At 53.0% G+C, this 23,683-nt stretch overlaps 1 protein-coding gene across 5 annotated transcripts in view; it reads right to left on the reverse strand.

Moving 5' to 3' along the window:
- Window positions 1–23,683, reverse strand: part of hectd1 (HECT domain containing 1) — a 38,714-nt gene that overhangs the window by 9,846 nt on the left and 5,185 nt on the right. For 2 of the 5 annotated variants that reach the window (XM_079752414.1, XM_079752413.1), the window contains exons 3-30: window positions 23,424–23,571; window positions 23,051–23,282; window positions 21,640–21,867; window positions 20,362–20,643; window positions 19,206–19,476; window positions 18,299–18,375; window positions 18,045–18,143; window positions 17,613–17,727; window positions 16,843–17,017; window positions 16,204–16,345; window positions 14,668–14,838; window positions 13,638–13,860; window positions 13,014–13,277; window positions 12,353–12,564; window positions 11,157–11,303; window positions 10,790–10,884; window positions 10,577–10,682; window positions 10,062–10,196; window positions 8,767–8,906; window positions 7,975–8,187; window positions 7,119–7,396; window positions 6,463–6,636; window positions 4,710–5,642; window positions 3,307–3,528; window positions 3,038–3,171; window positions 2,288–2,444; window positions 1,604–1,826; window positions 513–567 (exon numbers count right to left, since the gene is read on the reverse strand). In XM_079752414.1, the coding sequence (XP_079608540.1) occupies window positions 513–567; window positions 1,604–1,826; window positions 2,288–2,444; window positions 3,038–3,171; window positions 3,307–3,528; window positions 4,710–5,642; window positions 6,463–6,636; window positions 7,119–7,396; window positions 7,975–8,187; window positions 8,767–8,906; window positions 10,062–10,196; window positions 10,577–10,682; window positions 10,790–10,884; window positions 11,157–11,303; window positions 12,353–12,564; window positions 13,014–13,277; window positions 13,638–13,860; window positions 14,668–14,838; window positions 16,204–16,345; window positions 16,843–17,017; window positions 17,613–17,727; window positions 18,045–18,143; window positions 18,299–18,375; window positions 19,206–19,476; window positions 20,362–20,643; window positions 21,640–21,867; window positions 23,051–23,282; window positions 23,424–23,563 (5,643 nt within the window). In that variant the 5' untranslated portion in view covers window positions 23,564–23,571. The remainder of the gene's footprint in view (window positions 1–512; window positions 568–1,603; window positions 1,827–2,287; window positions 2,445–3,037; window positions 3,172–3,306; window positions 3,529–4,709; window positions 5,643–6,462; window positions 6,637–7,118; window positions 7,397–7,974; window positions 8,188–8,766; window positions 8,907–10,061; window positions 10,197–10,576; window positions 10,683–10,789; window positions 10,885–11,156; window positions 11,304–12,352; window positions 12,565–13,013; window positions 13,278–13,637; window positions 13,861–14,667; window positions 14,839–16,203; window positions 16,346–16,842; window positions 17,018–17,612; window positions 17,728–18,044; window positions 18,144–18,298; window positions 18,376–19,205; window positions 19,477–20,361; window positions 20,644–21,639; window positions 21,868–23,050; window positions 23,283–23,423; window positions 23,572–23,683) is intronic. The other 3 variants (XM_079752415.1, XM_079752417.1, XM_079752416.1) reach the window with 3 other exon arrangements.

A 23,683-nucleotide genomic window follows, 5' to 3' on the forward strand; every position in this document is an offset into this window, starting at 1 on the left:
CAAACCATTTAGCTTCTTGTAACTTTCTTTCTCTTTATCGCAGTCCTTCATCTCTCTGTACATTATCCTGTAGATAGCTTAGCCTCCTCCTAGCCTCCTCCTAGCCTCCTCCTAACCTCCTCCTAGCCTCCTCTTAGCTTCCGCCTAGCCTCCTCCTAACTCTAATGTAGCTTAGCTCCCTCCTTGCCATGGCTAACAAATGTAGCTTAGCCTCTTCCTAGCCATTTTTAGCTATAATATAGCTTAGCTTCCTCCTAGCCATTATTAGCTGTAATCTATGTAGCTTAGCCTCTTCCTAGCCATTATTAGCTGTAATGTAGTTACAGTTTTAGCTGAAATGTAGCTTAGCCTCCTCCTAGCCCTAGCTAACTGTAATGTAACTTAGCTTCATCCTAGCCGTAGCTAGCAGTAATGTAGCTTATCCTCCTCCTAGTCATAGTTTTAGCTGTAATGTAGCTCAGCTTCCTCCTAGCCATAGCTCGCTGTAATGTAACCAAGAAGGATCATTTTACCATCTTGTAACTTTCTTTCTCTTTATCGCAGTCCTTCATCTCTCTGTACATTATCCTGTAGATGAGAAACGACCGTTAGTGACACATAGACACACACACACACCAAACAGAGTACACCTCAAAGGCTCAAAGGAGGAGATGACTGGTTAGAGTTAAGACCAACAGTAGCAAGGTAAGGTGCGCTCAGGTTCTGCGATAATAAGGTTCTATGTACTGTGTGGGTGGGCACAGGTTCTCTGTTCTAGTAACGTTCTCTAGGTGGGCTCAGGTATGATAACGTTCTCTAGGTGGGCTCAGGTTCTCAGGTGTGCTAATGTTCTCTAGGTGGGCTCAGGTTCTCAGGTATGATAACGTTCTCTAGGTGGGCTCAGGTTCTCCGGTGTGATAACGTTCTCTAGGTGGGCTCAGGTTCTCAGGTGTGATAAAGTTCTCTAGGTGGGCTCAGGTTCTCAGGTGTGATAACGTTCTCTAGGTGGGCTCAGGTTCTCAGGTGTGATAACGTTCTCTAGGTGGGCTCAGGTTCTCAGGTGTGATAACGTTCTCTAGGTGGGCTCAGGTTCTCAGGTGTGATAACGTTCTCTAGGTGGGCTCAGGTTCTCAGGTGTGATAACGTTCTCCAGGTGGGCTCAGGTTCTCAGGTATGATAACGTTCTCTAGGTGGGCTCAGGTTCTCAGGTGTGATAACGTTCTCCAGGTGGGCTCAGGTTCTCAGGTGTGATAACGTCCTCTAGGGGGGCTCAGGTTCTCAGGTGTGATAACGTACGTGTAGGTGGGCTCAGGTTCTCAGGTGTGATAACGTTCTCTAGGTGGGCTCAGGTTCTCAGGTGTGATAACGTACGTGTAGGTGGGCTCAGGTTCTCAGGTGTGATAACGTTCTCTAGGTGGGCTCAGGTTCTCAGGTGTGATAACGTACGTGTAGGTGGGCTCAGGTTCTCAGGTGTGATAACGTTCTCTAGGTGGGCTCAGGTTCTCAGGTGTGATAACGTTCTCTAGGTGGGCTCAGGTGTGCTAACGTTCTCAAGGGGGGCTCAGGTTCTCAGGTGTGATGACGTTCTCCAGGTGCGCTCAGGTTCTCAGGTGTTATAACGTACGTGTAGGTGGGCTCCCAGATGCGTCGGAGCTTGTCGGACTTGACGGCCCCGCTGCAGGAGAGCTGCAGCAGCTTCTGGACGTAGTAGAAGATGGTGGACTTGTAGTTGGACAGGGGGAGCTCCACCTCGCGGGTGGTGCCCAGACCCGCCACCTTCAGCACCAGCGCCAGGTGGGGGGAGGGGGCGCACTCCACCTCCTCGGGCACCTCCATGCGGGGGGTACCTGCGTACACCACCAGGGTTAGGGTGGGGGAGGAACACGATGCCTTAGGGCCCCAGTACCCGCAACCAAACCAAGTGACAACATCAAACTGAGAGGCTGTTTTTACTTTTATTTATATTTTTATGTATTAAAGCATATGGAGAGGAGAGGGGAAGAGTCAAGGCCCTGATGAACCTAGAACCCTTTAGCTTAGCTGCGTTAGCTGTAGCTAACTGTAATGTAGCCTAGCCTCCTCCTGGCCATAGCTAGCAGTATTGCAACCTGGCTTCGCCCTAGACATAGCTAGTAGTCATTTATTAGAAGTTGAGATGCTTCCAACACCTTGGAAGGATTTATAAAGATTAAAAAAAAGGATTAAAGATTTATTCTATTCTAATTTATTCTATTCTATTCCATTCTATGCCTTCAAAAGTGCTCCCCCCCCCTCCCCCCCCGTGAGCGGCCGTGTCTCAGGTGCGTACCTGGGGGGGGGATGTCCAGGTCGGTGGTCTGCTGGACGTTGGTCCGGCCGGGCCGGGGGTCGAAGGCCGGCACCAGGGCCGAGAACTGCCTCTTCAGGACGAAGTCGTCGTCCCACATCCTCCTCCTCCCGCCCTTCGTCTCGTACTCCTCCTCCTCCTGCACACACGCGCACACACACACACACACACACACACGCGCGCACACGCGTCATCAGACAGTCGCCGTGGTGATGTAACCATGGTGGAGCATTGCATATCGAACGTCTCAGCAGTGGTCATCGTTGTGGTGATACCGTTGTTGCTACGGTGATGATGTCACTGTATGCAAGGTGATGGTGTTGCCATGACAATGTATTGTGGCTATGGAGAAGATGTTATGGTGATGGGGTTGTTGCTATGGAGATGATGTTGTTGCTTTGGTGATGGTGCTGTTGCTCTGCTGATGGCGCTGTTGCTATGGAAAAAGTATAGTTGTTATGAGTAGTCATGTTGCTATGGGGAAGGTATGGATGCTAAAGTGATGGTAATGTTGCTATGACACTGATGAAAATGAATACCCTGGAATATCCATGCAAACCATTTCCTCAGAAATAGAATAAGGTGAAAACAGGAAGTCTAAACATGTTTTTTAAACATAAAAGCCAATAATCCTGGACGAGAGCCTCTTAATGACTGCAGGCCTCCAGTTGACGGTCAGAAACCCACTGGGAGCTCCCTGTGATGGAGGAACCCAGCTGTGCACGGGCCTACCAGAACCTCCTCGTATTCCTGGTCCTCCTGGTTGTCGTCTTCATTCTCATCATCGTCATCGTCGGGCTCGGGGAGGTCCTCCTCGTCGTCCAGCTCGGCCAATAGCGTGTTAGCACGGCAGCTGTCCAGGAAGTCTACAGACAAGAGATAGGGGGTTACTGTGTGTGTGTGTGTGTGTGTGTGTGTGTGTGTGTGTGTGTGTGTGTGTGTGTGTGTGTGTGTGTGTGTGTGTGTGTGTGTGTGTGTGTGTGTGTGTGTGTGTGACTGACCGTAGAGAGAGAACTCCGCCTCCTGTCCCGTGTCGCTCTCGCTTGACGTTGACGTCAGGCTGGTCGTCAAGGTGTTGCTTAGCAACTGACCCACCGAGAGGCCGGTGGTTGCCGTGGCTACGTTGTTGCTGCTGGTCACTATGGAGGTTGACATGGTAACGGTGGAGTTGGTTCCAGTGGTGGTGAGGTTAGGGAAACTCTGAGCCCCCATGAGAGGAGACGCTACGTACACACAAGCACACACACACACAAGCAAACACAAGCACACACACACACACACACACACACACACAAGCACACACACACACACACACACACACACACACACACACGTCAAACTAAAGACATCAAGCAGTACTACGGTAATGCTAACTAGCAGTGCTGAGGGCCGGTGTTGTATCAGTAGTATTACAGTAGTACATACTACAGTAGTTTCACAGTAGTATCATAGTAGTACCCCCTAGCAGTAAGGAGGGCTGGTGTTGCACCAGTAGTATTACAGTAGTACTACAGTGGGATCACAGTAGTACTCAGTAGCAGTACTCAGGGCGTATGTTGTAGCAGTAGTATGACCGTAGTACTACAGTAGTATCAGTACTCACTGGCGGTGCTCTGGGCGTTGCGGCCCAGCGTGTTGGTGTTGTATCAGTAGTATTACAGTAGTAGTACTCACTGGCGGTGCTGAGGGCGTTGCGGCCCAGCGTGTTGGTGTTATATCAGTAGTATTATAGTAGTACTACAATAGTAGTATCAGTACTCACTGGCGGTGCTGAGGGCATTGCGGCCCAGCGTGTTGGTGTTGTATCAGTAGTATTACAGTAGTACTACAATAGTAGTATCAGTACTCACTGGCGGTGCTGAGGGCGTTGCGGCCCAGCGTGTTGGTGTTGTATCAGTAGTATTACAGTAGTATTACAGTAGTATCAGTACTCACTGGCAGTGCTGAGGGCGTTACGTCCCAGCGTGTTGGTGTTGTATCAGTAGTATCACAGCAGTATTACAATAGTACTACAGTAGTATCAGTACTCACTGGCGGTGCTGAGGGCGTTGCGTCCCAGCGTGTTGGTGTTGTATCAGTAGTATTACAGTAGTATTACAGTAGTACTACAGTAGTATCAGTACTCACTGGCAGTGCTCAGGGCGTTGCGGCCCAGCGTGTTGGTGTTGTATCAGTAGTATCACAGCAGTATTACAGCAATACTACAGTAGTATCAGTACTCACTGGCATTGCTCAGGGCGTTGCGGCCCAGCGTGTTGGTGTTGTATCAGTAGTATTACAGCAGTATTACAGTAGTACTACAGTAGTATCAGTACTCACTGGCAGTGCTCAGGGCGTTGCGGCCCAGCGTGTTGGTGTTGTATCAGTAGTATTACAGCAGTACTACAGTAGTATCAGTACTCACTGGCAGTGCTCAGGGCGTTGCGGCCCAGCGTGTTGGTGTTGTTGTCGCTGCTGCTGCGGGACAGGTTCATGTTGTTGGTGGCGTTGGTGCGCGACATGTTCGGCGCGCGGCGGACGAAGGCCTCCATGAGACAGCTGGCCTCGCGGGACGACAGGTTGGGCACGCTGGCGCTGGAGCTCATGGGGCCCCCGGCCGCCAGCAGGGAGCTGACCGAGAGCCGGGCCCCCGCCGCCGAGCAGAGGGGCCTCTGGGAGGGCGCGTCCTTCCCGGACGCCTCCGACACCGAGCTGACGTCGGGCGAGCTCACGCTCACCAGCCCCATGGAGATGGCGGCGGCCGGGTCCGCCCCCGCGGGGGGGCCGGCCGCCGCCGACGGCTCAATGTCCTGCGAGTCCGCGCCGCCACGCGGCCCCGCCTCCGTCACCGAGGACAGCACCACCACGGGCTCCTGCTGCTGTCCGTCAAACCCAAGCCCGCCTCCCGTCCCCGCGCCGATCGGGACCCCCAGCCCCGTGTCCGACGGCGGGCCCCCCTCCCCCCTGCGGTCCGGCCGCGGCCCCCCGGGGCCCCCCAGGGAGCTGAGGCTGATGTCGGAGGAGGACGCTACGCTGCACACTGAGCTGCTGCTGCCCTTCCGGCTGGCCGCGCCGGCCCCGCCCCTCTCGGGGCAGTTGTTCTTCACCAGGCTGCTCCAGGACTGGCCCAGCCCCGGGGAGGGCCCCGGCCCCGGGGAGGGCCCCGGTGCGGGGCCGGCCGGGGGTCCCGCCGCGGAGGAGGCGGGTCCTGTAACAGTGGATGAGACAGGTTTGTGTGACGGGGCGCTAGCAGAGGACTCAGGGTCGTACCCCGGCGCAAGCCTGAGGTCAAACTTCCCTTCGGCGCCCATACGGTAAGAGTTAGAGCCGCCGGAGTCCCAGGTCACATCCATCCAGCCTGGAACACACAGGAAGGTAGCGGGCAGCAGGTCAGACACGCGGCCCACGCACACAGGACCACTGGACGCACTGGGGAACGTACTGGGAGGGGCCTTCGGACTGGTCCACACGGCCCAGGACGTTCACCACAGTGGGAAGAGGGGGGGGTGGGGTCTAGTGATCGGGCCAGGAGGGGTGTGGCAGAAACAGACAAGGACAGAAGAAGAAACAGAGACGACAACGCAAGAAAGGCAAGCAACGGCTGAGTGTGTACCTCAGTGTGTGTACCTGCGTGTGTGGACCTGCGTGTGTAGCCCTCAGTGTGTGTCCCTCAGTGTGTGTCCCTCAGAGTGTGTACCTGTGTGTGTCCCTCTTTGTGTACCTGTGTCTACCTGTGTGTCTACCTGTGTGGGTACCTTCCTGTGTGTGTCCCTGTGTGTGTCCCTGTGTGTGTCCCTCTGTGTGTCCCTCTGTGTGTGTTCCTGTGTGTGTCCCTGTGTGTTCCTGTGTGTGTCCCTGTGTGTGTCCCTGTGTGTGTCCCTGTGTGTGTCCCTGTGTGTTCCCCTATGTGCGTCCCTGTGTGCGTCCCTGTGTGTGTCCCTGTGTGTTCCTGTGTGTGTCCCTGTGTGTGTCCCTGTGTGTGTCCCTGTGTGTGTCCCAGTGTGCGTCCCTGTGTGTGTTCCTGTTTGTGCGTCCCTGTGTGCGTCCCTGTGTGCGTCCCTGTGTGCGTCCCTGTGTGTGTGTGTCAGTATCTAAGAGCAGGCTACTAGCTAGCACACTAGCTAGTATTCCCAGCAGGGCGGTCCACAGCGTGGACCGGTCCCCGGCAGGGGGCTCACCGTTGTGGGCCTCCCCGGTCACCGTGCCCTCCCCGGCAGTCCCGTCCTGGTCGCGCCACTTCCAGTCGATGCCCCGCACCACGCGGGCCCCGGGGACGATGTACTTCATCACCTGGGAGCGGAACAGACGCCGCTGCCGCCGCAGGTTGGCCTCCGCCTCCTTCACCGCCTTACCTGGAGGAGGAGGAGGAGGAGGAGGAGGAGGAGGAGGAGGAGGAGGAGGAGGGGGAGGAGTGAGGGAGGAGGAGGAGGAAGAGGAGTGAGGGAGGAGGGGGAGGAGGAGGGGGAGGAGCAGGGGGAGGAGGAGGAGGAGGAGGAGCAGAAGGAGGAAGAGGAGTGAGGCAGGAGGAAGAGGAGGAGGGGGAGGAGGAGTGAGGGAGGGAGGAGGAGGAGCAGGAAAAGGAGGAGTGAGGGAGGAGGAGGAGGAGGAGCAGGAAAAGGAGGAGCAGCAGGAGGAGGAGGAGGAGGAGGAGGAGGAGTAAGGGAGGAGGAGGAGGAGCAGGAGGAGGAGGGAGATCAACAAATAAAGGGTATCAGACAGAGAGCCAGGCTGTACCTAGCTGGTCCTCACAGAAAGACAGACAGACAGACAGACAGACAGACAGAAAGACAGAAAGACAGACAGACAGACAGACAGACAGACAGACATGCGTTACCTAGCTGGTCCTCACAGACGGCGGTGACGGTGCCGTAGACCTCCAGCCCAGACAGGGAGAGGTAGTGGGTCTGCCCGCTGGCGTTCTTCCCCATCTGCCGGATGCGGACGTGCCTCCAGCCCTGCTTCTCGTCCCGGCTGGACTCCAGGGGCCAGCTGGCCGTGGAGCCCGGCTCGTTGAGGCTGCAGTCGTCCACGTGGGTGTACAGCGTGGTCCAGCTCTGGCCATCCTTAGATACCTGGAACACCCAGTTCCTCAACGCGGAGCGGCCATACCCCCTGGAGAGAGAGAGAGAGAGAGAGAGAGAGAGAGAGAGAGAGAGAGAGAGAGAGAGAGAGAGAGAGAGAGAGAGAGAGAGAGAGAGAGAGAGAGAGAGAGAGAGAGAGAGAGAGAGAGAGAGAGAGAGAGAGAGAGAGAGAGAGAGAGAGAGAGAGAGAGAGAGAGAGTTTAGGTTTGTGTCTCAGTGTGTTTAGGGTGCGTTAGGTTTTAGTGTGTTTAGGGTGCGTTAGGTTTCCTACCTGGCGAGTCTCAGTGTGTTTAGGGTGCGTTAGGTTTCAGTGTGTTGAGGGTGCGTTAGGACTCAGTGTGTTCAGGGTGTGTTAGGTTTCCTACCTGGCGAGTCTCAGTGTGTTTAGGGTGCGTTAGGTTTCAGTGTGTTGAGGGTGCGTTAGGACTCAGTGTGTTCAGGGTGCGTTAGGTTTCCTACCTGGCGTGTCTCAGTGTGTTTAGGGTGCATTAGGCTTCAGTGTTTAGGGTGCGTTAGGTTTCCTACCTGGCGTGTTTCAGGGTGTTCAGGGTGCGTTAGGTTTCCTAACTGGCGAGTCTCAGTGTGTTCAGTGTGCGTTAGGTTTCCTACCTGGCGTGTCTCAGGGTGTACGCGGAGGGGAGGACCCAGAGCCCCAGGTCGACGGCGAACCAGGCGTTCTTGTCGTCGTTGGTGTGGCAGTTGAGGGCGGAGCTATCCCGGCTCAGGATGTCCTCCAGGCGGCCGTAGGGGAGGTTCCGCCCCTCTGATGAGGTCACCACCACCAGGCCGTACGCCGCGGGGTTCACCCACTCATACGCCGTCCTGGAGGAGCAGGGACGAGAATCAAACCAACCCCCCGGACCACATGACCTCCAAGGTCCAATCACAACCCAGGAATAAACCACATAGTAGCCAGCACCACCAAACCAAACCACCAGTAGTGCTGCTCTAACCCAGTGGTATTATAGACCAGTAGTGCTGGTCTAAACCCAGTAGTGCTGCTCTAACCCAGTGGTATTATAGACCAGTAGTGCTGGTCTAAACCCAGTGGTACTGGTCTAAACCCAGTAGTACTGGTCTAAACCCAGTGGTATTATAGACCAGTAGTGCTGGTCTAAACCCAGTAGTGCTGGTCTAAACCCAGTGGTATTATAGACCAGTAGTGCTGGTCTAAACCCAGTAGTGCTGGTCTAAACCCAGTAGTGCTGCTCTAACCCAGTGGTATTATAGACCAGTAGTGCTGGTCTAAACCCAGTGGTACTGGTCTAAACCCAGTAGTACTGGTCTAAACCCAGTGGTATTATAGACCAGTAGTGCTGGTCTAAACCCAATAGTGCTGGTCTAAGCCCGGTAGTGCTGGTGTAATCCCAGTAGTGCTGGTGTGATCCCAGTGGTCCTTACTTGGCGTTGGTGCCGACCCAGTAGACGATGCCGTTCTCGTCGAAGTCGTGCTGGTGTCTGAAGGTGAAGCTCTGGCCCTCCCGCAGCTTCCTCACCAGCACGAAGGAGGAGCGCTCAAAGTCGTACCACTGCTTGGCCACCTGGGGGGGGGCGGGGCCACAGGTCAGAGGTCAGGAGGAGGTCAGCAGGGGTTCAGGGGAGGAGGTCAGAGGTCAGGAGGAGGTCAGGGGAAGGCTTGTGTTTGTGCGTACCATCTTCAGCAGGTACTGCTCCAGTGTGTGTGTGTGTGTGTGTGTGTGTGTGTGTTTGTGCGCACCATCTTCAGCAGGTACTGCTCCAGTGTGTGTGTGTGTGTGTGTGTGTGTGTGTGTGCGTACCATCTTCAGCAGGTACTGCTCCAGTGTGTGTGTGTGTGTGTGTGTGTGTGTGTGTGCGCCATCTTCAGCAGGTACTGCTCCAGTGTGTGTGTGTGTGTGTGTGTTTGTGCGCACCATCTTCAGCAGGTACTGCTCCAGTGTGTGTGTGTGTGTGTGTGTGTGTTTGTGCGCACCATCTTCAGCAGGTACTGCTCCAGTGTGTGTGTGTGTGTGTGTGTGTGTGTGTGCGTACCATCTTCAGCAGGTACTGCTCCAGTGTGTGTGTGTGTGTGTGTGTGTGTGTGTGTGTTTGTGCGCACCATCTTCAGCAGGTACTGCTCCAGTGTGTGTGTGTGTGTGTGTGTGTGTGTGTTTGTGCGCACCATCTTCAGCAGGTACTGCTCCAGTGTGTGTGTGTGTGTGTGTGTGTGTGTGTGTGTGTGTGTGTGTGTGTGCGTACCATCTTCAGCAGGTACTGCTCCAGTGTGTGTGTGTGTGTGTGTGTGTGCGCCATCTTCAGCAGGTACTGCTCCAGTGTGTGTGTGTGTGTGTGTGTGTGTGTGTGTGTGTGTGTGTGCGCACCATCTTCAGCAGGTACTGCTCCAGTGTGTGTGTGTGTGTGTGTGTGTGTGTGTGTGTGTGTGTGTGTGTGTGTTTGTGCGCACCATCTTCAGCAGGTACTGCTCCAGTGTGTGTGTGTGTGTGTGTGTGTGTGTGTGTGTGTGTGTGTGTGTGTGTGTGTGTGTGTACCATCTTCAGCAGGTACTGCTCCAGTGTGTGTGTGTGTGTGTGTGTGTGTGTGTGTGCGCCATCTTCAGCAGGTACTGCTCCAGTGTGTGTGTGTGTGTGTGTGTGTGTGTGTGTGTGTGTGTGTGTGTGTACCATCTTCAGCAGGTACTGCTCCAGTGTGTGTGTGTGTGTGTGTGTGTGTGTGTGTACCATCTTCAGCAGGTACTGCTCCAGGGACTCCACGGTGGCGAGCGGCTCCATCTTCAGCATGCGTCCGGTGCGGTCGATCAGCGCCGTCTCCCCGGGGCCGCGCTCCAACCGGAACCGCAGCCGCCGCGTCAGGATCTGACGTCACACCACATCATCACATCACATCATCACGTCATCATAACATCACGTCATCATTACATCATCACATCATCATCACAACACTACAGCATCACATCAAATCATCACTTGATCACATCCCAAGATCACATCACATGATCACAAGATCACATGATCACAAGATCACGTCATCACAAGATCACATCACATGATCACACAACATGATCACATGATCACATCACATGATCACATCATATCACAAGATCACATCACATGATCACACAACATGATCACATCACAAGATCCCATCACATGATCACCCCACATGGTCACATGATCATAACTCGTCCCCATCACGTGATCCCCATAGATCTCGTCCTACTGTACAGCGTGTGTACCTGCAGGTTGTAGGTGGAGCCCGGGGTGTCGTACAGGTGCAGAGGAAGCCTCTCGATGGACTCCAACACAGCAATCAGCTTACGCACCAGAGCTACAGCAGGACGGCTACACACACACACACACACACACAGTCAGCAGGGGGCACGGAGCAGAGGTCTTCATGGCCTGCAGGGGGCGTCCCTCTCAGGGCGGGGTGGAGACGGGACCCGTACCTCTCGTTGTCTTCGTTCTCACTGAAGGCCGCCTTAAACACGATGATCCTCTCCATCAGAGGCTTACAGTCCTGTTTGGCATCCCCGTCAGCACTCTGGAGAACACACACACACACACAGTCAAGACACACACAAACAGAGTCCACACACACGAACACCGAACACACACACAGAATACACTAAATGAAATGGTGGATGCTTGATTATTAAGCAGTGTGACGGATTTAAAGGTTAGATACTGGATTATTAATCAGTGTGAGGTCTCTGTTTTGACAGATGTAAAGGGTAGATACTGGACTATAAAGCAGTGTGACAGCTTTAAAGGGTAGATACTGGACAGTGTGACAGCTGTTAAAGGTTCCCCTACGTTGTTGAGCACGGTGAAGAGGGCCTGGACCAGACCACTGCTACACATCTCGTAGGGGGAGATGGTGTTCTCGTCCTTCAGCACCACGATCAGGTTCTCTAGGGCCGTCTTCATCAGGTCCCTCCACGTGTTCTCGCCCTCCACACACTGGAACACAGCAGGTAGCATGCGTTACAACACAACGCGTAACACAGCATGTACAAAGCGTTGCAACACAACATGTAACACAACGTGTAAGACGCTAGAACTGTAACACACGTTACAACACTGGAACACAACATGTAACACGCGTTACAGCACTGGAACACATGTCACACGCGTTACAGCAAAAAATGTAACACCCATTACAACACAACATGTAACACGCGTTACAACACTGGAACACAACATGTAACACACGTTACAGCACTGGAACACAACATGTAACACAACGTGTAAGACGCTAGAACTGTAACACACGTTACAACACTGGAACACAACATGTAACACGCATTACAGCACTGGAACACATGTCACACGCGTTACAGCAAAAAATGTAACACCCATTACAACACAACATGTAACACGCGTTACAACACTGGAACACAACATGTAACACACGTTACAGCACTGGAACACAACATGTAACACGCGTTACAGCACTGGAACACAACATGTAACACACGTTACAGCACTGGAACACAACATGTAACACACATTAAAGCACTGGAACACAACATGTAACACACATTACAGCACTGGAACACAACATGTAACACACGTTACAGCACTGGAACACAACATGTAACACACGTTACAGCACTGGAACACAACATGTAACACACGTTACAGCACTGGAACACAACATGTAACACACGTTACAGCACTGGAACACAACATGTAACACACGTTACAGCACTGGAACACAACCTGTAACACCTGTGCGCGGGCGTGCCCACGTGTGTGTGTGTGTGTGTGTGTGTGTGTGTGTGTGTGTGTGTGTGTGTGTGTGTGTGTGTGTGCGTGCGCGCCCACCTGTGTGTGTGTGCGTGTGTGTGTGTGTGTGTGTGTGCGCGCCCACCTGTGTGTGTGTGTGTGTGTGTGTGTGTGTGTGTGTGTGTGTGTGTGTGTGTGTGTGTGTGTGTGCGTGCGCGCCCACCTGTGTGTGCGTGTGTGTGTGTGTGTGTGTGTGTGTGTGTGCGTGCGTGCGCGCCCACCTGTGTGTGCGTGTGCAGCTCCCAGGCCGACTCCAGCTGGGTGGCGATGTTCCTGAGGGTGACCACCACCCCCCGGGGCATGCTCTCCACCGCCTTGAAGTGGTCGTCGTACAGCTCGCGGGCCGCGCAGCGCACCTTCTGCTTCGTCTTCTCCAGCTTGGAGCGCAGCTTCCTGCCACGCTTCCCGCTCCAGCCCGTCACGAACTCTGAGCCTGACGCACACAGGGACACACAAAGTTAGACACACATATTTATACACATGCATGCATTACACATGCACACACACACACGCTCAGTTATACAAACACACACACACACACACACACACACACACAGTTATACAAATAAACACAGGTATACACAAAGTTATACACACACACACACACAGTTATACACATACACACAGACAGTTATATACAAAGTTATAAACACACACAAACACACGCAGAGTTATGCACATACACACAAACACACACAGAGTTATGCACATACACACAAACACACACAGTTATACACACACAGTCACATACACGCACACAGTTATACACACACAGTCACATACACGCACACAGTTAAACACACACACATACACACACACACACACACACACACACACAAACAGCCAGTAGAAGCAGCCAGCCAGTAGAAGCAGCCGTCTCACCCAGGGAGGTCTCGGCGGTGAAGGAGTGCTTGGTGCCTCGGTTGGACTCGAAGATGAAGCCGGGCAGGTCCTCCCTGAGGATGGTGGCCTGCTGGCCGTCTGAGTTGTGGATGGCCATCTCGCCGTCCTTCAGACACGTCAGGGACCAGTTGCCCACCGTCAGCTTGCTGGGGGCCACGCAGGACAGGATGGGCTGGCTGGAGGTGGACGCCTTCACCTGGCTGCGGGCCCTCTGCAGCTTCTCCAGGAACTCACTGCGGGACTCTGCAGAGAGACAGAGAGACGGTTAGACACAGAGACACAGTCAGACACTGAGAGACAGTCAGACCCACAGAGAGACAGTCGGACCCACAGAGAGACAGTTGGACCCACAGAGAGACAGTCGGACCCACAGAGAGACAGTCGGACCCACAGAGAGACAGTCGGACCCACAGATAGACAGTCAGACCCACAGAGAGAAAGTCAGACCCACAGAGAGACAGTCAGACCCACAGATAGACAATCAGACCCACAGATAGACAGTCAGACCCACAGAGAGACAGTCAGACCCACAGATACAGTGAGACACAGGGAGACGCAGTGACACAGAGAGACAGTTCCATATACGTGTGTGTGTGTCCGTACCGGAGCTGTCGGAGCCCCCCTCGGGGCTGCCGCTGGAGTACATGGTGGCCAGCTTGCCGTCCAGGATGAAGCGGAACCAGCCGTTGGACCCGTTGGACAGCTCCAGCGCCGCGGCGTCCGACCAGATGTAGAGGCAGTCCCGCCCCCGGATGATGGACCAGTCCCTCCAGTGGTACGGCTTCCCCTGGACGATCTCCCTGGCCTCCTCCTGCACCTCCTCCTCCTGGTGGGGGAGACATGAGCATGACGTCGTCACAACGCCCCTCTCCTCCTGCTCCACCACTAGATGCTCCTCCTCTCCTCCTGCTCCATCACTAGCTGCTCCTCCTGCTCCACCACTAGCTGCTCCTCCTCTCCTCCTACTCCACCACTAGCTGCTCCTCCTCTCCTCCTGCTCCACCACTAGCTGCTCCTCCTCTCCTCCTGCTCCACCACTAGCTGCTCCTCCTCTCCTCCTACTCCACCACTAGCTGCTCCTCCTCTCCTCCTGCTCCACCACTAGATGCTCCTCCTCTCCTCCTGCTCCATCACTAGCTGCTCCTCCTGCTCCACCACTAGCTGCTCCTCCTCTCCTCCTACTCCACCACTAGCTGCTCCTCCTCTCCTCCTGCTCCACCACTAGCTGCTCCTCCTCTCCTCCTGCTCCACCACTAGCTGCTCCTCTCCTCCTGCTCCTCCACTAGCTGCTCCTCTACTCCTGCTCCACTACTAGCTGCTCCTCCTCTCCTCCTGCTCCACCCCTAGCTGCTCCTCCTCTCCTCCTGCTCCACCACTAGCTGCTCCTCCTCTCCTCCTGCTCCACCACTAGCTGCTCCTCCTCTCCTCCTGCTCCTTCACTAGCTGCTCCTCTCACTCTAAGCACAAACAGGAGGAGACAACAGGAGGAGCCATGTACACTTAGGTAACACTCCATGTATACTCCGTGTCTACTCCATGTATACTCCACGTCTACTCCACGTCTACTCCACGTCTACTCCACGTCTACTCCACGTCTACTCCTTGTATACGGCTCGCTGACCCCTTCTTGTACCTTCTCGGGTTTGGCCTCGTCCTCCGTCTCGTCGTCCGAGGACGGCCCGGCCAGCGTGGACACCTTGTTGATGACCCCCAGCCTGGCCAGCTGGTCCAGGAAAACGTCGCCCCCCTTATCCACCAGGTCCCGGATGATCTGGAGGGCCAGCAGGTGGCCGTCATCGTCCTCCTTTGGGGGGGGGGGGGGGGTATCAGCATAGTAGTATCAATAACAGCTGTAGTATTATATTAGTAACGCATTATAGTATCATCATAGTAGTATCAACAACAGCTGTAGTATTATATTAGTAACGCATTATAGTATCATCATAGTAGTATCAACAACAGCTGTAGTATTATATTAGTAACGTATTATAGTATCAGCATAGTAGTATCGAGTAGAGGTGTATAGTATTACATTAGGATAGTATCATCATAGTAGTATCATATACAGATGTATAGTATTACGTTAGGATAGTATCATCATAGTAGTATTAAGTACAGGTGTGTAGTATTATATTGGTAACGTATTATAGGATCATCATAGTAGTATCAAGTAGAGGTGTATAGTATTACATTAGGATAGTATCATCATGGTAGTATCAAGAACAGGTGTATAGTTTTATATTATTAACGCATTAGGGATGGCGAAAATGTTAAATATTCTTGAACGGCCACCGAGCCTCATTAACCGGTTAATACCGGTTAACCGATCAGATTAAAATGTTGAAATAACAGCCATTTCGAGCCGCGCCAGCCGCCTGCTATTTCGTAACTCTGCTTATCTCTCTCCCATTCTGCCTCTGACTCACACACACACACTCTCCAAGTGAGAGGCAGTGGCTCTAACCGCGGCACGACCTGTGTTTGAACTGAAACACGAGGCATGCTGACTGCAAGTTGACCGTGTGTAGTGAGCGGGCTAGTAGTAGTGAACGCCCACAATGGTCTGAGATGGCGATGACCTCGTTGGTACCCTGTGCGGGATTCACCAGGGGCAAATTGAAAGAGGGCAGCGTTAGGAGCTCATTTGCAACATTGCCGCTGCTCATTTAAGAAAATGACAGCTCCGAAGAGACGCCGCTTGTTTAGTTTGGAGACAGAAAAATGGAGGGTGAGGGATCATTTTTTTCAATTCACACAAAAAGATCTTGGAATGAGATGGCTAACTGTAGTCTTAAAGCGTTTAGTCTACTGTCCATAATAATTTAGAGATCATATTCTCCGCCACTCGCACGCGGGAATAATTAAGAATAATGATCGGTTAACGTTGATACGGTCAACCATCGGTCAAACGGTCATCGGTTAACATCCCTAGTTAGGATAGTATCATCACAGTAGTAACATGCACAGGTCTATAGTATTATGTTAGGATAGTATCATCATAGTAGTATCATGTACAGGTGTATAGTATTATGTTAGGATAGTCTAAGGTTAGCATAGTATCATCATAGTCCAGTATTATAAAGTATAGGTGTATGGTATAGTTTAATAACATTGTCCTATAATGTGTAGTATATAGTGTTTGGTAAATGTAGTGTAGTACAGTGTGTACCTCCTGGTCCAGAACAGTAGCAGTGATCTCCACTAAGACAGTGGGCAGGTTGTGGATGTACAGGGTGTGGACGCCGTCCTCCTTCAGAAGCAGCTCACTGCTGTAGTGAACCATCTTCCTGATCAGGGCCAGACTCGCCTTCCTGCAACCACACAACATACACACAGTATTATACACACACACGCAGTACATCACCCACTATCAACATAGCAGACTGTTCCATATACAGCCACACACGTCAATCCATACACACCAGTATAGCAACACACACACACACACACACACACACACAGCAACACAAACACACACGCATACAAATAAAGCAACACACACACACACACACACACACACACAGGTAAAGCAACACACACACAGCAACACAAACACACACGCATACAAATAAAGCAACACACACACAAACACACACACAAACACAGGTAAAGCAACACACACACAAGTAAAGCAACCTACACACACACACACACACACACACACACAGCAACACAAACACACACGCATACAAATAAAGCAACACACACACACACACACACACACAAACACAGGTAAAGCAACACACACACAAGTAAAGCAACCTACACACACACACATTCAAGTTAAGCAACGCACACACACACACACCGTATGGAGGGCAGCATGGTCTGCTGGAAGGTGGTGGCGAACACAGGGAGCAGCCTCTTGAGGTAGAGAGGAGCCATCTCTGGGTCTCCTCTGGGCTCCACGCTCTCCTCCTCCTCCTTATTCTGCTCCCGCTTCTTCTTCTCCTCGCTCTTGTTCACCGGACACATCCAGTCCCCTGTGGGAGTACTCATCAGTACTACAGTACTATGGGAACACCCATTAATACTAGCACACATCCAGTCCCCTGTGGGAGTACTCATCAGTACTACAGTACTATAGGAACACCCATTAATACTAGCACACATCCAGTCTCCTGTGGGAGTACTCATCAGTACTACAGTAACACACATTAATACTAGCACACATCCAGTCCCCTGTGGGAGTACTCATCAGTACTACAGTACTATAGTAACACTCATTAATACTAGCACACATCCAGTCCCATGCTGGAGTACTCATTAATACTAATACTAGTACACATCCAGTTCCGTGTGGGAGTACTTTGTAATACTAATACTGGTACACATCCAGACCCCTGTAGGAATACTCATTAATACTAACAATGCTAGTACACATCCAGTCCCCTGTAGGGATGCTCATTAATACTAACAATACTATAGGGATACTCATTAATACTACTAGTAGTACACATCCAGTCCCATGTAGGAATACTCATTAATACTAATACTAGTCCACAGTCAGCCTCTGGTTATAGATAGTATTAATATAGTATAACAAGAGATATATAATATACTGTCTGTTATACTAACCGGGGGACTGTAGGATGGCCACCACCTCACTGTGTCCCCTCTCTCTGGCCTTGTCTAGCGGTGTCTTCCCATCTTCATCCCTCAGGTCCGGGTTAGCACCATGGCGAAGCAGAGTCTATAATACATAATACACACTGAGTTAGCCCTGTAGCGTAGCATGTTCTACACATCATACACACTGAGTTAGCCCTGTAGCATAGCAGGGTCTATAATACATAATACACACTGGGTTAGCCCTGTATACAAAGTATGAAACAAGCCATTGAACACCAGACAGACAGACAGACAGACAGACAGACAGACAGACAGACAGACAGACAGACAGACAGACAGACAGACAGACAGACAGACAGACAGACAGACAGACAGACAGACAGACAGACAGACAGACAGACAGACAGACAGACAGACAGACAGACAGACAGACAGTACCTTGGCTACTTGGGGGCGTCCGAAGCAAGCAGCATAGTGAAGTGAAGAGGACCTTTGACCCCTGTTGACGTCTGCTCCTCGCTCACACAGGAACTCAACCTGACACAGACATAACATCATCATGTTACACAACCAACACCCATAGTATACTACTGTCCAGTATTTCTTTCTCAAGCAATCACATGAAAAGCACTAATTTGCCTTCAATGTGACTGAAGTATACGGTGTGAAGTGTGCGATGTGAAGTGTGTTACCATCTCTTGTGTTCCAAACGCTGAAGCCCAGTTCAGCAACGTTTGTCCAACGTCGTCCATGAAGTTCACCTCAAACGCTGCAACAGAGACACTCACAATCAACACTGCAAACAATGTTGCACCATAACATACTACAAACCAATGTTATCAGTTCCGCCCCTATAGCCGAGCCTCAGCTAGGACGAACTGGGGTTCGAACTAACAACCTTTCGGTTACAAGACAACTGCTCTACCTCCTGGGCTACCTACTATATCTAGACAGTCCTACCTTCTATATCCTAGCCTACCCCCTATATCTGAGCGTACCTCCTATATCTGAGCCTACCTCCTATATCTGAGCCTACCTACTATATCTAGACAGTCCTTCCTTCTATATCCGAGCCTCCCTCTTATATCTGAGCCTCCCTCCTATATCTCAGCCTGCCTCCCATATCTCAGCCTGCCTCCTATATCTCAGCCTCCCTCTATATCTGAGCCTCCCTCCTATATCTGAGCCTCCCTCCTATATCTGAGCCTTCCTTCTATATCTGAGCCTACCTCCTATATCTGAGCCTACCTCCTATATCTAGACAGTCCTTTCTATATCCGAGCCTCCCTGCTATATCTGAGCCTCCCCCTATATCTGAGCCTCCCTTCTATATCTGAGCCTCCCTTCTATATCTGAGCCTCCCTTCTATATCCTAGCCTACCTCCTATATCTGAGCCTCCCATTTATTTCTGAGCCTCCCTCCTATATCTGAGCCTTCCTCCTATATCCTAGCCTACCTCCTATATCTGAGCCTCCCTTCTATATCTGAGCCTACCTCTTATGTATAGACAGCCCTGTCACCTATATCTAGACAGTCCTACCTCCTATACCCTAGCCTACCTCCTATATCCTAGCCCTACCTCCTATATCTGGGCCTACCTCCGGTGTCGATGGCGTCTATCAGGGCGTCGGTGTCCTTGCTGCGGATGCAGTCTATGAGCTGGCGGTGGGAACGCTCCCCGGAGCTGTCCAGGCGCCGCAGCCCGGGGATGCGGCCCGTGGAGCCGGCCGTGGACTTGGGCAGCGCCTTGCGGCCCTCGAACAGCAGCACCAGCAGCAGGTCCACCAGCCGCATGGTGTCCAGCACGCACCGCTCGTCCCCCCCCAGGGCCGACTGCATGGAGTCGGGCAGCGCCGACCGCAGCAGGTCCTGGAACAGAGGGGGCATGGTAAAGGCCCTGGAGCTCCTGCTATAGACCTGGACCTCCTCCTATAGACCTCCTTCTATAGACCTGGACCTCCTCCTATAAACCTGGACCTCCTCCTATAGACCTGGACCTCCTCCTTTTGACCTGGACCTCCTCCTATTGACCTGGACCTCCTCCTATTGACCTGGGCCTCCTCCTATAGACCTGGGCCTCCTCCTATAGACCTCCTTCTATAGACCTGGACCTCCTCCTATAAACCTGGACCTCCTCCTATAGACCTGGACCTCCTCCTATTGACCTGGACCTCCTCCTATTGACCTGGACCTCCTCCTATTGACCTGGACCTCCTCCTATAGACCTGGGCCTCCTCCTATAGACCTGGGCCTCCTCCTATAGACCTGGGCCTCCTCCTATAGACCTGGACCTCTCCTATAGACCTGAACCTCCTCCTATAGACCTGGACCTCCTCCTATAGACCTGGGCCTCCTCCTTTAGACCTGGGCCTCCTCCTATAGACCTGGGCCTCCTCCTATAGACATGGGCCTCCTCCTATAGACCTGGGCCTCCTCCTATAGACCTGGGCCTCCTCCTATAGACCTGGACCTCTCCTATAGACCTGAACCTCCTCCTATAGACCTGGACCTCCTCCTATAGACCTGGGCCTCCTCCTTTAGACCTGGGCCTCCTCCTATAGACCTGGGCCTCCTCCTATAGACATGGGCCTCCTCCTATAGACATGGGCCTCCTCCTATAGACCTGGGCCTCCTCCTATAGACCTGGAGCTCCTCCTATAGACCTGGGCCTCCTCCTATAGGGTTCAGGTTAGGGACCTGGAGCTCCTCCCCCCCTCCCTCCCCAGCTCAGGCCCCGGTGCGGGGGTCTCTTACGTGGGTGACGAGCGGCGAGCCCCTGCACAGCGTGGACAGCAGGCTGACGATGGTGGACACCTGGTTGCTGAGCTTGGCGTCGGGACCAGGGGGAGCACCGCCCGCGGAGGTGCGGCCTGGCTTACAGGAGGAGGCGGGGCCAGTGGCCACGCCCCCCGCAGCGGCCATGCGGGACAGCAGCTCCTCCGTCAGCCCGTGTTTGGCCAAGGGGGCGGGGTCTACTCCGCGGCGGGTGAAGCGGTCGGCCAATGAGGCGAAGCAGCGGAGGGCGCCGTCCGACACCTGGAGGGGTGCAGTGTTATGATTGGCTGATCGGACACCTGGAGGGGTGCAGTGTTATGATTGGCTGATCGGACACCTGGAGGGGTGCAGTGTTATGATTGGCTGATCGGACCCCGGGAGGGGGGTGCAGTGTTATGATTGGCTGATCGGACACCTGGAGGGGGGTGCAGTGTTATGATTGGCTGATCGGACACCTGGAGGGGTGCGGTGTTATGATTGGCTGATCGGACACCTGGAGGGGTGCAGTGTTATGATTGGCTGATCGGACACCTGGAGGGGTGCAGTGTTATGATTGGCTGATCGGACAGGCGATAACAAGACGCCTCTAAGCATCCAACCCCTAGCCTGGTCCTACCAGACTCTCGTACTTCATTTCATTTGCACAGAGAGTCTGGCCTCTCTCCGTTGACAAACGTTAACTCACTTGAAGGCGGATGCCTGTTGGAGTTTAAAACTATTGGATCTCCCATAACCAATCTCTAACGTTTGACTACAACTCAAACTAACGCCCAACCTCAACGTCATCGTTGTCAGCCACTCCCTCTGTTCGCTGATTGGACCGGCAAAATTTGGCCGGAGAAAACCTGCTAATATACCGCAAACCCAGACGCAGTACTGAAGGGAAATTAAAATTGAACGGAAGCACGCAGGCGGGCGGAGCCAGGCTATCCAACCCCTATGAGGTGTCATCAACAAGTGCCCGGCTAAAACATCGAACGCCATGTGACGCGTCTAACCCCATGTTACACTTCTAAAACCTGCAACCTCTAAAACCTGTAACATCCAACCCCATGTGACACGTCTAAGCCCATATGATACGTCTTGAGTTACATGGGTCTGGATGCGTCCCATGGGGTTTGACAAAGTGCTTTCTATCTGAAGCCCTTTGAGTCTGCTTCATGTATGAAAAGTGCTCCCATGTGATGCATCCAACCCGATATAAACACATCCAACCCCATGTAACCCAGCCCCCCCCCCCCCCCCCCCCCCCGGTACCTGGTGGTCCTGGTGCTTGAGGAGGCTGGACAGCGACTCCACGCAGGTCTCCAGGGACGAGTCCTGGGGCTCCATCTTGCTGCAGAGGCGGGACACCACAGCCATGGCGGAGTGGAGCGTGTCCTTGTGGACGAGGTGGCCGCTGTCCCGGATGAAGGTCAGGACGCAGTTCAGCCCGCCGGCCTCGAACACAGCGCCGGACTCCCTGGTGCAGATCAGCTCCAGCACCTGGGGGAACACCACGTGTTAGCGCGGACGTGTAATGGTGAGATGGGTCCACATGTTATAGTAGATGTGTATTGGTGAGACGGGTCCACATGTTATAGTAGATGTGTATTGATGAGACGGGTCCACATGTTATAGTAGATGTGTATTGGTGAGACGGGTCCACATGTTATAGCAGATGTGTATTGATGACACACAGGTCCACATGTTATAGCAGATGTGTATTGGAGAGACAGGTCCACATGTGATAGTAGATGTGTATTGATGAGACAGGTCCACATGATATAGTAGATGTGCATTGATGACACACAGGTCCACATGTTAGGGGAGATGTGTATTGAGACACGGGTCCACATGTTAGGGGAGATGTGTATTGAGACACGGGTCCACATGTTAGGGGAGATGTGTATTGAGACACAGGTCCACATGTTAGGGGAGATTTGTATTGATGAGACGGGTCCACATGTTATAGCAGATGTGTACTGATGAGACAGGTCCACATGTTATAGCAGATGTGTACTGATGAGACAGGTCCACATGTTGTAGCAGATGTGTATTGACGAGACACAGGTCCACATGTTAGGGGAGATGTGTATTGAGACACAGGCCACATGTTAGGGGAGATGTGTATTGACGACACACAGGTCCAAATGTTAGGGGAGATGTGTATTGAGACACAGGTCCACATGTTAGGGGAGACGTGTATTGAGACACAGGTCCACATGTTAGGGGAGTTGTGTATTGAGACACAGGTCCACATGTTAGGGGAGATGTGTATTGAGACACAGGTCACATGTTAGGGGAGGTGTGTATTGATTAACGCTGATCTTCGAGGAGGCTAAAGACGTGATCCCAGGCTGTGGCGTGCGTGACAGCATTCTGAGCGTGTTCCAAGACATGTCGAGACAACACCCCGTGAGATGTGGTGCGGTGTTAAGAAATGGCTTTCATTAGAGCAACATTGGTTCTGTAAGGGGATCTCCCACGAGGAACCAGGTTGGGGTGGAGGGCCTGGTGGTGGTGGAGGAGGTAGAGGAGGTGGTGGTGGAGGAGGAGGTGGTGGTGGTGGAGGTGGTGGTGTAGGTGGAGGAGGAGGAGGAGGATGTGGTGGAGGAGGTGGAGGTGGTGGAGGAGGAGGTGGTGGTGGTGGAGGTGGTAGTGGTGGTGGTGTAGGTGGAGGAGTTACCTTGACACACTGCTCCGCCAGGTCTCTGCTGGTGCGGTTGTTGAGCTCCACCACCAGCCGGTTGCAGAGGGCCTTGATGGCTCCGTCCACGCCCACGATGCGGCGGGTGCACTCGGCCGACACGTCCAGGTAGTAGGTGATGGCGCGCGCCGTCACCTCCAGCACGTTGTCCGGGGCGCTCTCGTCCAGGAAGATCTTACACAGCGCCGGCAGGAACGTACGAGGGGGACACCTGGGAGGAGGCACCAGGTCACCACGGCAACGTCGACATGACGACAGTATCACCGTGACGACAGTATCACCGTGACAACATCGTCCCCATTTCCACAACAGCATTATCCTCTTGGGGTTGAGCGGAGTTACGTCAACTTACGTCTCGAAGCAGCGGTCCACGTTGTCAGACATGAGCAGCAGCATGCAGAGCTGCTCCAGAGCGATGAGCTGCATGTCCCTCTCATCCCCCTGGCCCATCTGCAGCCACTCCAGCAGCGTGTCTGGGTCCACGTCAGCCATGATGGCTGCTGCCAACGCAACATAACATGATATCACATACAGCACAACATAACATCATACAACATGATACCACATACAACACAACACGGTATCATACACAACACAACATAACATAACACA

Source organism: Pollachius pollachius, assembly GCF_949987615.1.
Source record: "Pollachius pollachius genome assembly, chromosome: 15".
Taxonomy (NCBI): Eukaryota; Metazoa; Chordata; class Actinopteri; order Gadiformes; family Gadidae; genus Pollachius; species Pollachius pollachius.